Raw genomic sequence first — 13,410 nt, forward strand, 5'->3', positions numbered from 1 at the left:
TTCCCATTTGACCTTCCATCTTGCTGCCTAACTTAATACCTTAGCCACACGGTTCATCTTTATTTCACCTGAGAGACATTAAGAAGTGTGAAAAGAAGTGATTTAACAGGCAAAGGCCTTCCTCAGGCTGGGAGGAGTGGGGACAGTGTGGGCCTAAATGAATTCAGACCAGGGCTCATGTCACAACCTTGTCACATTCTAGCTATGTGGTCTTGGGAATTTATCAAGCATTATGAGCCTCAGGTTCTTCATTTGCAAAATGAGTTTGATAAGCCTTGTCTTGTAGAATTGCTGGAATGTATGTAATGTGAATAAGACACCTGCCACAGTGCCTGGCACCTATTGGAATTTTCATAAATGGCAGTTGTTATCAATGATTACCACACCAAAGGTTACTGTCTTTTGTGAAATGTTCAGCTCTTAGTTTTGTTATCCTAAACATCTGAGAATATGTAGGCGAATGTGTCATGGACTACTACCAGCTTAACCAAAACTTTGGCTTCATAAATAAAACTCAGTACATTTTTTTTTCTGAAAGGGTATATTGTATAATTTGGAAAAGGCAAGGCATCTTCAGCTGGAATGCAACTCAAAGATGCTAGAATTTGAGTCAAACACCAACTCCTTTATACCTTCCCCATTGCTCATCCTTCCAAACCACTATTTTTATTTATCCTCCAGTAAAAATCTAGCCCTTGCTTACAGTTGCCCACATTACAACTGAAACAACCTAATTACATGTCTTTCAATGGAGTAGGCTCTGGTTTTCCCAAGCCAGGCAATTAAGTGCCAGCCTAGAGGCTTCTGAGCAACACTTCAAGGGATTATCACCCTATGTCTCAGGAAACCCTTGCAGATGATGGTTATCAATCACCTAGTTCTTGCACTGTGTTCAAGCTCACCAGTTAAAGAGCTGCAAGACACCTTCTATTAATTCCCCGTGTGGAGACTCCTTTCTGCCTCATCCTCCACCAGAAGGAACTACTCAGAGCAGTTTTCCATTCCAGGTTTTTCTATCACCTTCTGAGAGTCTGGGCCCTGCCACCACCCAGCTTCATAACAATCAGCTCCCACAGAAGCACCAGAAGTTTCCCGAAGGGCAAAACTGTCATAGCTCTGGGCCTTTTTACTTGAAGGCTCTATCTGCAGTTTCACCTCCCCACTCGTTTTTAAACTAGTTTTTATGATTCTATAGAGTATCTTACCACGCTCCTGATACGGCTTCTGAACCTAGACTCTAACATTTTATGGGTGGAGATAAGTCTTGGTTTTTATAGTATCCTCACGACTAAGAGCATGCTCCACAAGCAACTGCTCAAAGAATGTTTAGCAAATAGTCACTGAGGCTTTTATTTATTAAGATTTAATTTCTGCTACTTTCTTGAATAAGCCAAGCAAAGCCAGGTATATATCCTTAATTTGGAGGAACAACAGAGTAACATGATAAGGATATGCAAATATCAACCGTACTTTATTCTGATCCACAATTTAACTGCAGAGTTATTTCAAATTTTAAAGAAAATTCTTATCCGAACACCACATTATATTGTTTCAGTTCACAAAATAAGACAGATTTTCCCTTTGTTTCTTATGAAATATCAAACTCTCCCTTAAATCAGACAAACAGCAATACAAGTGTGAATAATATTCATAAACTAACATTCTGAAGTGAATTAAACCAATTGGAAGGAGAAGCATTTGTAAAATATACCCCCCTACACAAAAAATGTTAAACTCTTAAGTCACTCATATGAAATAGAAACACAAAAAACACTGTGGTCCCTCCACCTCCACTCTGGACCCCCACTGCCTAGAACCTCGTCTGCCATCTTCAAACACAGAGGGGAAATCTGCTTCAGACATCACTCAGGACAGAAGTTGGTGGACGTGATACTGGGGCTTGCACTGGCCGTGGCAGTAGCATCATCTGTGGTGTCAATTATGGCCTGGGCTCTGTCTTCCACATCTTTCAAAGCATCCATGTACCAGGATGGAAATGAACTAGGGATGATACTGGATACCTTGGCTAAAAACTCTAGGACTTTTCTCTTGCTGGCCTCTGAATGGGCTCTTGGACCCCACAAGAATTCATAACGTGGAGGAGCGTTGTTGGGCACCTCCCGGTACTCCAGGTACTTTCTCTGCACCCAATCTATAATGAGCAGCTTTCTGGGGTTCCCATATATAAAGTGCTCCCTCCCAGCACACACCCCTATTGCACTCAACACTTCGCAGAGGACCTCCTCAGGGACACAGCTGCCCTTTATGGAGATCATACTGAGAATAAGAATCAGGAGACAGTTCTGGGGCATGCCCTGGTCATCCATCAGGCTTCCCTCATAGGTGAGGCCTAATGGGTCTTCAAAGAAATAGGAGTGGTTGTCCGGGTCCATCTCAGTCAGGCCAATGCCAAAAATTAGCTCTATGAGCTCATGGGCTTTCCCGAAGATCATAGGAAAATAGTCGTTATACTTCTTGATGACAGTCGTCAGCATCTCTGCCTTTGGGACAGGTTCTTTTGTTTGATATTTGAGAAGAAGAAACTGCACCAACTCAGCCACCTTTTCATCCAGGGCATACCTGGGCAAGGATTCACTTTCTGGCAAGGCCTGCCAGATAGCTGTATCCTCCTCTTCTTCACTGCTGGACTCCTCATCCAATCGGGTCCACAGAAGAGGGGATGAGCAGGAGTTTAGAGGACTCTGGGGAGGACTCTGTGGAGGACCCTGGGGAGAGATCTTGGGAGGACCCTGGGGAGGAATCTCAGGAGGACTCTGGGGAAGAGGTGGCATCCCAGCAGCAGGCATATCTTCATCTTCTGGAGCACCCAGAATCAGAGTAGAGGGTGAGGATGAGGAAGAGGAAGAGGAGGAGGGGAATGAAAAATGGAAAGAGGAAGGGGAAGTGGAGGAGGCTTCCTTCTCTTCCTCATCTATGGAATACTGTGCATCTACCAAGTCCTCTATCACACTGGGGTCCGGGAAGTCTGCCTCAAAGCTGAGGCCTGGAAGGTTTGGAAAGAGAGGCATGAGACCTGTTGTTCAGGAGCAGCAGGTAAACGTGTGAGCAGGGATGGGGATGACAGGATCCCACAGGCCTGAGGAAGAGAGTGACAGTGTGAGTGGCTTCAGCTGAGAAACTCATCTATGATGGCTCTGACAAAGAGCGGCTTACAGCTCTTCTTCTCTTAAAGTGGTGCTCTAGGGCCTGACAGGTCTCCTGTCTTCCTAAGAGGTTTATTCCCTCAGAATCTGTAGGAGGATGGGAGAAAGCACCTCGGGATACAGATGCCAGGCAGAACCACAGGCTCCGGGACTGACAGTAGGTGGGTAGGGCCGGGTGCTGTGGGGTCTCCCCTGTTTGCGGGGGTAGGGCCCTTGGTACACAGTCAGGGTGGGCACTCACTTTGACTCCTGGCACTGCCTGGGCCTCCTCTGCGGTGCTGGTTTTAGGAAGTGTGCCTCAGACCCAGGTCTTCAACTGCTGGTTCCTGGAGCACCTGCAAGAGGAAGTGAGGGAGCCTCTCAGGCTAAAGAGTGCAAGCAGAGCCTTGGGCCTCCCAGGGCTGACAGCTGGGGCTGGCCAGACACCCAGAGCCCCACAGTTCTGGACTGCATGGTCCCATCAGAATTTAATGAGCATCCTCACCTTTTCTCAGACAGGGCCATGTCCCTACCACTCTTCTGGCCTGAGCCAAAACTTCAGAGCAAACTCCACATCCTTGAGAGCAGTGGGAGGTGGTGAGGTGGCAGCCGCCTCCCAGCACTCTACCAGGGGGGCAGTGGGGGTGGCCTCACATCTGTTCTGATGCACATGTGACCCCTCAGTCCTCTCTCTTATCCCCAGCAGGGCCTGGGAATCTTCCCTCTGCCAACTGGAGGCAGCTCTCCCTGATGACTTGCCAGGGGACCCCCAGACCAAGGCCTCCTCCTCCCCTACACCCCTCACCCAGCAGGGAGGCAAATAAGTACCAGCCTAGAGACTCCGGCGGCCGCTCAGCCTGAGCTGGCAGGGAGCTCTACCAGGGCTGATTCTCGAGGAGCAGGGTGGGAATCTGTGGGAATCTGTCCTCTGAGGTGGGGGTTCCCCCAGTCCTCCTCAAAGTCTTCCTATTTATTCCCTAGAGGGCCGGCACCTCCTCCCTTCTTCTGTTGTGGGGACGCCACGGTCAGCCCCCAGTGGCCATCTTCCTGTCAGCGGCCTGCAAGTCCTACGGAAGGGCAGGGTGGACCGGGGCTGCTTCTCTCCTTGGTGAGAGGTCCCTCAGTTCTCCCTTAGGCCCCTTACCTTGAGGATTGGCCAGGTCTAAGACTTCCCTCTGCTGACCTGAGTCCAGACTCCTCACAAAATGCCTCAGGTCCTTCAGACTCCCACAATGCAAGTCGGGAAAGCACATGCGAGAACCCTGCCAAGGTTGACCAGGGTTGACAGGAGGGGCAGCATGGGGTGGGGCCTCCTCTCTATGGAAAAACCACCCCCCACCTCTCCACCTCCTTCCACCTTTTCCTGACCACTTCCCCACACTCCACTTCTTCCCGCCCTCCTCAGCGCCCCTCCCACCCCTTTGTGCTGATCTCCCTACCCCCTCCCACCCCTTCCTGCCACCTCCCAGTCCTCTTTCACCACTTCCTCCCCTCCTCCCTGTCCCATCCCACACTTTCCCACCCTCCTCCCATTCCTCTTTCACCACTTCCTCTGCTTCTCCCTCTTCTCCCTGCCCCCTCCCACTCCTTACCACCCTCCTCCCTGCCCCCTTCCACCCCTTTCCGCCCTCCTCCCTGTCTCCTCCCACCCCTTCCCGCCCTCCTCCCTGATCCCTCTCTCCCCATAATGCCCACTTCCCCGCCCCTTCCCACCCTTTCCTGTTCACCTTCCGCCCCCCTTTCACCTTTTATTGCCCACATTCCCACCACTCCAACTCCTTCCTGCCCACCTTCCCACTCCCTCCCACCTTTTCCTACCCACCTCCCAACTTCCTCCCACCCCTGGGGCCTACCAACCTGCCCCTTCCACTCCTTCCTGCATACCTCCCCACTCCCACCTATTCCTGTCCACTTCCCAGCCCTTCGCCCACCTCTCCCTGCCCACCTTTCTGTTTTTGCCTCTCCACCTCTTTTGTCCAGAGGTGACAGCAAGGAGTGGCTGGGCGACACCTGGGCCTCCCCTCCATGTTGGGAGGTCACTGTCCTTCCACAGAGTTCCCTTCTTGCTTGTTGGCCAGCCCCGGGCCTCCTTTCTCTGCTTAACTGAAGCTGCCCGGTGTCTGAAATGAGGTGAAAAGGCCCCTCTGTCTTCCTCAAGGTTTTACTCCTTCCAGGGCCTGCACTCGCCCCTTCTCCTGTCCAGACAGCAACAGTTGTTCTGTCATCCTCTAAAATCCATTCCAAAACCTTCTACTTTAAGTACTGCTGTGTGTGAAGTTAATATAATCTCTCTCCTAAGCTATGTCAAAGGCTCCCTTCATTTTGCTTCTTTTCCTATCCTTGTCCCAGAAAAATCCATTGTCTTTTCAGCAGCCTATGTGTGATCTTTTTTAAAAAATTATTTTTTAAATCTTATTAATATGTTATTAATTTTTATTATAATTTTTATTAATTTTAAAAATACACTCATCAGATTTAACTATTATGTGAAACTGTATGTATTTTGGCAAATGCATGGAGTTCCATATCTGCCAGCCAAGTGTCACACTGACCAGTTCCATCACCCGAAAAATCCCCTGTCCATCTCTTTTGAGGTCAGTCAAGGCACTTCTCCAAAGATTCTAGCACCTATGCTCTGTTTCCAGTTCATACAGTTTTAACTTTCACAATATGTCATATGAGTAGGTTCACAAAACATGGATTTAAAAGTGTGGCTGTATCATTTTTTATCTCAACTAGTAAGAAATGAGAATTCCTCTTGTTGCATAGCCCCTCTTACATTTAGTATTTGATTTTCAGATTTCAGCCATTCTAATAAGCCTGTGTTTGAATCTCCTTTGGTTTTTGTTTGCATCTTCCTAATGACAAATGACATTGGTCATCTTTTTTTATACGCCTTTTTCTGATTGGTATATTCTCTTCAGCAAAGTGTCTGTTCAAATCATTTGTGCCTTTTTAAAAACTAACAGACATCATTTTCAGAGCATTGCTAATCCAAAAATACAAAGAGAAAATTTCATCAAAGTTACAGAGTTCCCACATACCTCTGCCCACCTATTCTGCCCTATGCACACACACACACACAGTGTCTCCTATTATTTATATTTTGTGTTATTATGGCACGTTTGCAACAATTGATGGACCTGTATTGATATTTCATTATTAGGTCAAGTCCACGTTTACATCAGGAATCACTCGACGTTGGGGATGCTATAGGTTTTGATAAGTGTGTGATGGTGAATATTCATCATTACAGTATCACACAGACTTGTTACACCATTCTAAATCTCCTGTGTGCTCCACCTATCAATCCCCCTTGCCCCAATCCTAACCTCTCAGCCTCTGGAAACCACTGATATTTTTAGTGTATTCATAGTTACCTGTTTCTGAATATTGTGTGATTGGAATAATACATTATGTAGCCTTTTAAGATTTTCTTCTTTCACTTAGCCTTATGCTTTTATGATTCCTCCAGGTCCGTCCTACCAACAATGACTGAAAGTTTCTGTTGCTCATCATATGGGTCAACATTTGATGTTTTGGTGTTTTGGATGTCAGCCATTCTCCTGGGTGCAGAGTGCTATCTCCTAGGTGCTTTAATTTGCAATTCTCAAATGATATATAAAATTGAAATATGCTCATTTTAAATTCCTATATATTCATTGTTTGTGTACCTGTTTATAGTTTTTTTCCACTTTAAATTGGGTTTTCTATTTTCTTATGATTGGGTTTTCAGCGTTTTGTGCATATTTAAATATATATCTTTTATCAGATATGTGTTTCACAAAACATTTATCCCAGTCTCTGGCTTGTCTTTTCCTGATCTTAACAGTGACTTTTCAGAGTAAAAGTTTTTAGTTTTAATTAAGTCCAATTTATCTCTTTTTTCTTAGGTAGCTGGTACTTTTAGTGTTGCATCTGAAAAAGTCATCATCAAAACCAAGGTTACCCAGGGTTTGCACCCATAAGTTTAACCAAATTTTGGTGTTACATCTAAAAAAGTCATCACCAAACTCAAAGTCACCTAGGGTTTGCCCCCATAAGTTTGGCCAACATTTAAAACTCTGATAAAATATGTTTGTGAATAAATGAATCATTTCCCCATAGACAATTATGGGGAATAATAATAATTTCCTCTGTTAATGTGAGAGAATTAATTGGTGAAATATTTTAGGAAAAAAGTCAGTAACATTTAAAAAATGTAAAATATTCATACTGACTCAGTTTCCTCATTAAAATGCATTCCTTATAAGTAATTATATGTACTTGTCCCAGAATTTATGCTCAGAGATATTGATTGTATTTACAAGAATAATAGCCACAAAAGATAAACAAATATTTGTTCATCAGAAGATCTGTTCAATTCGTTATTGCACAGAAATAAATTAGAATTCTAGGAAGTAGTCCCCAAAGTAAGATGGATCTATTAACATTTGTGCTGTCATGGAAAGATCTTGGATCCATTTCAATACGTGATTATACTGGCATGTTAGGGATGCCATAGCAATGTACCACAGCTGGGATGACATAAACAACAGAAATATATTGTCTCACAGTTTTGGAGTCTGGTAGTCGAAAAGCAAGGTGTATACAAGGTTGATTCCTTCTGAGGGCTGTGATGAAAAGTTGTATTCCAGGCCTCTCTCCTTGCCTTGTAGATGGCTGTCTTCAGTCCATATCTGTTCACATTATCATCCTTCTACTCATATCTCTATGCCCAAATTTCGCCTTTTTAAAATGACTCCCATCATATTTGATTAGGGCCAGTGTTAATAACCTCATTTTAACTTGATTGCCTCTGAAATAATCCTATCTCTAAATAATGTCACATTTTTAATTTCAAGGTAGAATTTTAGGGGAATGCAATTGAACCTGTCATAGTGGCAAAGGCAAGTGGCATACTTAGATATATATCATTACTCATGTTTAGTTATATTTATACACACATATATATATGCATATATATTTTTATATATGTATATATAGGCACATATATACACACATATACATTACCACATCTATCTTTTAAAAACTTGAAATTAGCTTTAAAAATGTACACACCACATTGTGGAAAGTTCTGAGTAGGGGGCTGATTTTTGGAGGAAATTTGCAGAGAAGAGAATTGTGATTTCTATGTATTTTTATTATTTTTTTGCAACAATAATATATGCAGTATTTATTGGTAAGAAAAGCATTAAAGTAAGCCTAATACAAGGAAAAGGAGCAGTGTAGTAGTCAGATAAAGTAACAGTGAGCTAATGGAATGAAAACATCTCCTGAAATTTAAATGGGTTAACACAACAAGTTTATTTTTGTGCATATAAATTCTGATTTTAGTTGGCAGGGTATTATGAGCTGAATTATACCCCTTCCTCCAAATGCACACATACAAAGTCACTGCATTTGGAGATAGAGCCTTTGAAGAGGTAATTAAGGGAAAATGAGATTTTATGGTTAGGATCTTATTCAATATGACTGGTGTCTTCACAAGAAGAGGAGATTAGGATACAGACACACAGAGAAAGGGACAAACATGTAAAAAGTCAGTGAGAAGGTGGCGATCTGCAAGCCAAAGAGAGCCCGGAGAAGAATTCAAACCAGCCAACATCTTGATCTTGGATTTTTTAGTCTCCAGAAATGTGAATAAATACATTTCTATTGTTTAATCACACATCTGCACACCTCTTCACCAAATTTCTTTGTCACCAATTTTCCAATCGTGCTTCTTCCAAGTTCCTGACCATCCAGCCAAACCACTGGCTACAGCCCATGCATAAGCATATCAGAGCAAAGTGCAAAACCAGGTACACTGTTTGAAGTTCTGTCCACTTGGAAGTCCCTTCACCACTGTCCTTCAGGGATGTCCTAGAAAGGGGCTGTAGTGCTGCAGCTGTCCACTTTGGGGCGGTGCCTGCATATCGTGCAGAACCATCAGTGAACCAGGCTCTGGTTTTCTCTTCCTTCATCAACTCCATCATAGGGAACTCCCCACAGGACCATCAGTGCAGGCTGGGGGAGAGAAGGCAGGGTGGCAGGGGTGGAGACCATGGGCATTTGTGTCACTTCCTCATGTAATTTACTTGTGTCTTCAGGACCTGCTCAAGCCCAATAGCATATATACCATTTCCATTTGATGATGGAATGCTGCTGTGCATGACCCACTTTATGGCTAGATGGGACAGAAAGCACCCAGTTCATGACAGGCAGTTCAGGTTGCATGGTGATTTGATGGCCTATAGTCAAATATTCAGTTTCCCCCAAAACCCAGTAACAGGCCAAGAGCTGTCTCTCAAAAGGAGAGTCGTTATCTGCAGAAGATGACAGGGCCTTGCTCCAAAATCCTAGAGGCCCCTGCTGTGATTCACCAATGGGGGCCTGCCAAAGGCTTCAAACAGCATCCCTATCTGCCACTGATACCTCAAGCACCACTGGATCTGCTGGGTCATACAGCTCGTGACAGAGCAGCTTGCGCAGCAGCCTGGACCTGTTGCAGAGCCTTCTCCTGTTCTGAACCTCACTCAAAACTGGCAGCCTTTTGGGTCACTCGGTAAATGAACCGGAGTAACACACCCAAATGAGGAATGTGTTGCCTCCATAATCCAAATAGGCCCAATAGGCATTGTGCCTGTTTCTTGGAGGGGCCTCATGCAGCAACTTACCCTTCACCTTGTAAGGAATATCTCAACTTCCCCCACACCACTGCATCCCTAGAAATTTGACTGAGGTAGAAGGTCCCTGAATTTGAGTCAGATTATTTCCCATCCTCTGGCATGCAAATGTCTCACCAATAAGTCCAGTGTGTTTGCTACTTCTCACTCAATGGATCCAATCAGCATAATGCCATCAATGTAATTGACCAGTGTGATATGTTGTGTAAGGAAAAATTGATCAAGGTCTCTCCTAATAAGATGATGACACAAAGCAGGAGAGTGGATGTACCCCTGAGGTAGGACAGTAAAGGTATATTGCTGGCCTTGACAGCTGAAGGCAAATTGCGTCTGGTGGGCCTTATGGACAGGAATGGAGAAAAAGGCATTTACCAAATCAATGGCTGCATCCCAGGTATCAGGAGACGTGTTAATTTGCTCAAGCAATGAAACTTCATCTGGTACAGCAGCTGCAGTTGGAATCACCACTTGGGTAAGCTTACAATAATCCAGTCATTCTCCAAGATCCATCTGTCTTCTGCACAGGTCAAATGGGAGAGTTGAACGGGGATGTGGTGGGAATCACCTACATATTTCAGTTCCTTGATGGTGGCACTAATCTCCACAATCCCTCCAGGGATGCGATATTGTTTTTGATTTATTATTTTTCTAGGTAGAGGCAGCTCTAATGTCTTCCATTTGGCCTTTCCCTTCCCTTCATAATAACACTTCATAATAGCCTTTCCCTTCATAATAGCCCTCACCCTACTAGTCAGGGAGCCAATGTGGGGGTTCTGCACGCTGCTAAGTATGTCTATGCCAATTATGCATTCTGGCACTGGGAAAATAGCCACAGGATGAGTCTGGGGACCCACTGGACCAAATGTAAGTCGAATCTGAGCTAAATTTTTATTAATTATCTGGCCTCCAAAAGCCCCTACTTTAACTGGAGGACCAAATTGTCATTTTGGGTCCCCTGGAATCGATGTCAGCTCAGAGCCAGTGTCAGTAGTCCCGAAATATCTAATTATTTCCTTTTCCCAATGCACAGTTACCCTGGTAAAAGGCCAGAGGTGTCCTTGGGGAAGGATGGGAGAAAGATTAACAGCATAAATTGTTGATAGTATAGTGGAGTCCCTCCTCAAGGAGACCCAGCCTCCCCTTCATTCAGGAGGTTCTGGGTCTGCAAACTGGCTCAAGTCTAGAAATTGAGGGGCTGTTATTCTCTGTTTTTATAATTTGAATTAGTTTTTTGTCCACTTAACATGGAAGTTTTCTGCTTATATAAATTAAGTAGGAATGCAGTAGGCTTCCTATCAATTTCAGTTCTAGAAATACTGTGATTAATTAGCCAATGCCAGAGCTCTACAGGAGTCAAACTATTCTGATTGCTGCTTTGCCTCTATTGTCCATTATGGTAGCTATGCCCATCTTGCCTTCGATGGTCGAGTGCTGCCACTTGGCCCCCCGCACCTCAGGATCCAATTATTCCCATTGTATTTAAATTTTATAGTTGAGTAACTGCAATTCCCACTCTTAGATCTGGCATACAGAGAAGAGCAATCCCTACAGATCTCTTCAAAGATTTAAGTGCTGCCCTCACAAATCTGTTTCACAAAGCTTTGGTCAAGGGTATATCTTCTGGACTCTCCCAGCTGGGATGAGTAGGTCTAAAATGACTAATCCACTCCAGCATCACAGTTTCCCTAAGCATTTGGATCCCTTCCTCTACATTAAACCAAGGCAAGAAATCAAGCATTTCCAGATTACTTAGTGGGCCATTTTTAAATCCACGTTTCAGCTAACTAAGCAAGTATACTATTAGAACTTTTTTTTTTTTTTTCCTGAGGCAGAGTCTCACTCTGTCACCCAGGCTGGAGTGCAGTGGTGTGATCTCAGCTCACTGCAACCTCTGCCTCCTGGGTTCAAGCAATTCTGTACCTTGGCCTCCCGAGTAGCTGGGATTACATGTGCCCACCACCATGCCCAGCTAATTTTTATATTTTTAGTAGAGACGGGGTTTCACCATCTTGGCCAGGCTGGTCTTGAACTCCTGACCTCATGATCCACCCACCTCAGTCTTCTAAAGTGCTGAGACTACAGGCATGAGGCACTGTGCCTGGCCTTAGAACCTTTTTTAACTCCCCAAGCTGCAATATTAAATGCAGAATTCCTACTTAGTGGGCCCAAATCAATAAATTCAGTCTGATTAAACTCTGTGTTCCTTCCACCATTATCTCACACCCTTAATATCCATTCCCATGCCTGTTCTCTAGATTTCTGTTTATATAATTAAAAAACGTAAGCAGTTCTTTTCGAGTGTAGTGCACCCCCTCGTGGGTCACACTCTGAACTTCACTTCTAGGGGCCCGCCAGGACTTTAGCCTAGTTATAGGTCTAGAAACAAACAGGGGTGTTGGGGGTGGGTCCTGAGGAGAAGCAACATTATCTTGACTGGTAACTGCCTCAGAGGAGGCCATCACTGTTGCCTCAGGAAGCACAGGGTTTATCTCCTCAGACAAAGGTGGAAATTTCAGCTCTTTCTCTACAGGAGATAAGACTCATACTCAGGGCAACCTTAGTAGATTTGAGGCTCAGTATCTGCTTCTGAAGCCAGGAGCTGGAATCCCTAAGTTTATCATTTTCTTTCAACCCTTTGTCCAGTGAATTTAGGAGCAACCAACCAACTTCATTATGTTCCTTGATTCCCCACATATGGTCAAAGATATTAAGTATAGGGTTACTAAACTTTTTTCTCATGAGCGGTTAATCAGGAGTGTCAAATGCATTTATTTTGCATAATTCTCTAAACAGTTCACACCAAAGCCTATCAGTGTTCTCCACACCATTAGAATTAGAGTCCTTAGCATTTTGGGGTCTAATCACGTTAAGCATCCAACTCCAGAAACCCCAAAACCAATGAAAGACCTCCATCCTTAATATTCTGTTTCTCTAGAACCACTCCTGATACAAAAATCTGTATTACTCAGGGTTCTCTAGAGGGACAGAACTAATAGGATAGATGTATATATATAAAGGGGAGTGTATTATGGAGTTTATTAACTTCCATGATCGCGAGGTCCCACAATAGGCCATCTGCAAGCTGAGGAGCAAGGAAGCCAGGCCAAGTCCCAGTGCTGAAGAACTTGGAGTCTGATGTTAGAGGGCAGGAAGCGCCCAGCACAGGAAAAAGATGTAGGCTGGGAGGCTAAGCCAGTCTAGCCTTTTCACATTCTTCTGCCTGCTTTTTATTCTGGTCCTACTGGCAGCTGATTAGATTGTGCCCACACAGATTAAAGGTGGGTCTGCCTTTCCCAGCCCACTGACTCAAATGTTAATCTCCTTTGGCAACACCCTCACAGACACACCCAAGATCAATACTTTGCATCTTTCAATCCAATCAAGTTGACACCCAGTATTAACCATCACACAATATAATCTCTTTAGACTGAGAATTCTCTCACTCCTTTTGGTATATGGTAAATATCCTACCATGAGAGACTTGCCTATGGCACACTGCAAACCAAGATTTTCCTGTAGGGCAGGTACACAGAAAAGAGACAATGGAGGGATGGTTAACCATAATTTTCTTTTCTCATCAGAGCTAGCCTGTCTGTCAA

At 44.4% G+C, this 13,410-nt stretch overlaps 1 protein-coding gene across 1 annotated transcript; it reads right to left on the reverse strand.

The window, feature by feature from the left end:
- Positions 1-1,872: 1,872 nt before the first annotated feature.
- Positions 1,873-4,365, reverse strand: LOC139355271 (melanoma-associated antigen C3-like). The gene is given in 4 exon segments (XM_071088489.1): positions 1,873-2,043; positions 2,046-3,097; positions 3,406-3,499; positions 4,288-4,365. Coding segments are annotated over 2 exon segments (1,026 nt in total). The 5' UTR covers positions 3,030-3,097; positions 3,406-3,499; positions 4,288-4,365; the 3' UTR covers positions 1,873-2,001.
- Between the last annotated feature and the right edge of the window lie 9,045 nt (positions 4,366-13,410).

Source organism: Macaca nemestrina, chromosome X (assembly GCF_043159975.1).
Source record: "Macaca nemestrina isolate mMacNem1 chromosome X, mMacNem.hap1, whole genome shotgun sequence".
NCBI classification, from domain to species: Eukaryota; Metazoa; Chordata; class Mammalia; order Primates; family Cercopithecidae; genus Macaca; species Macaca nemestrina.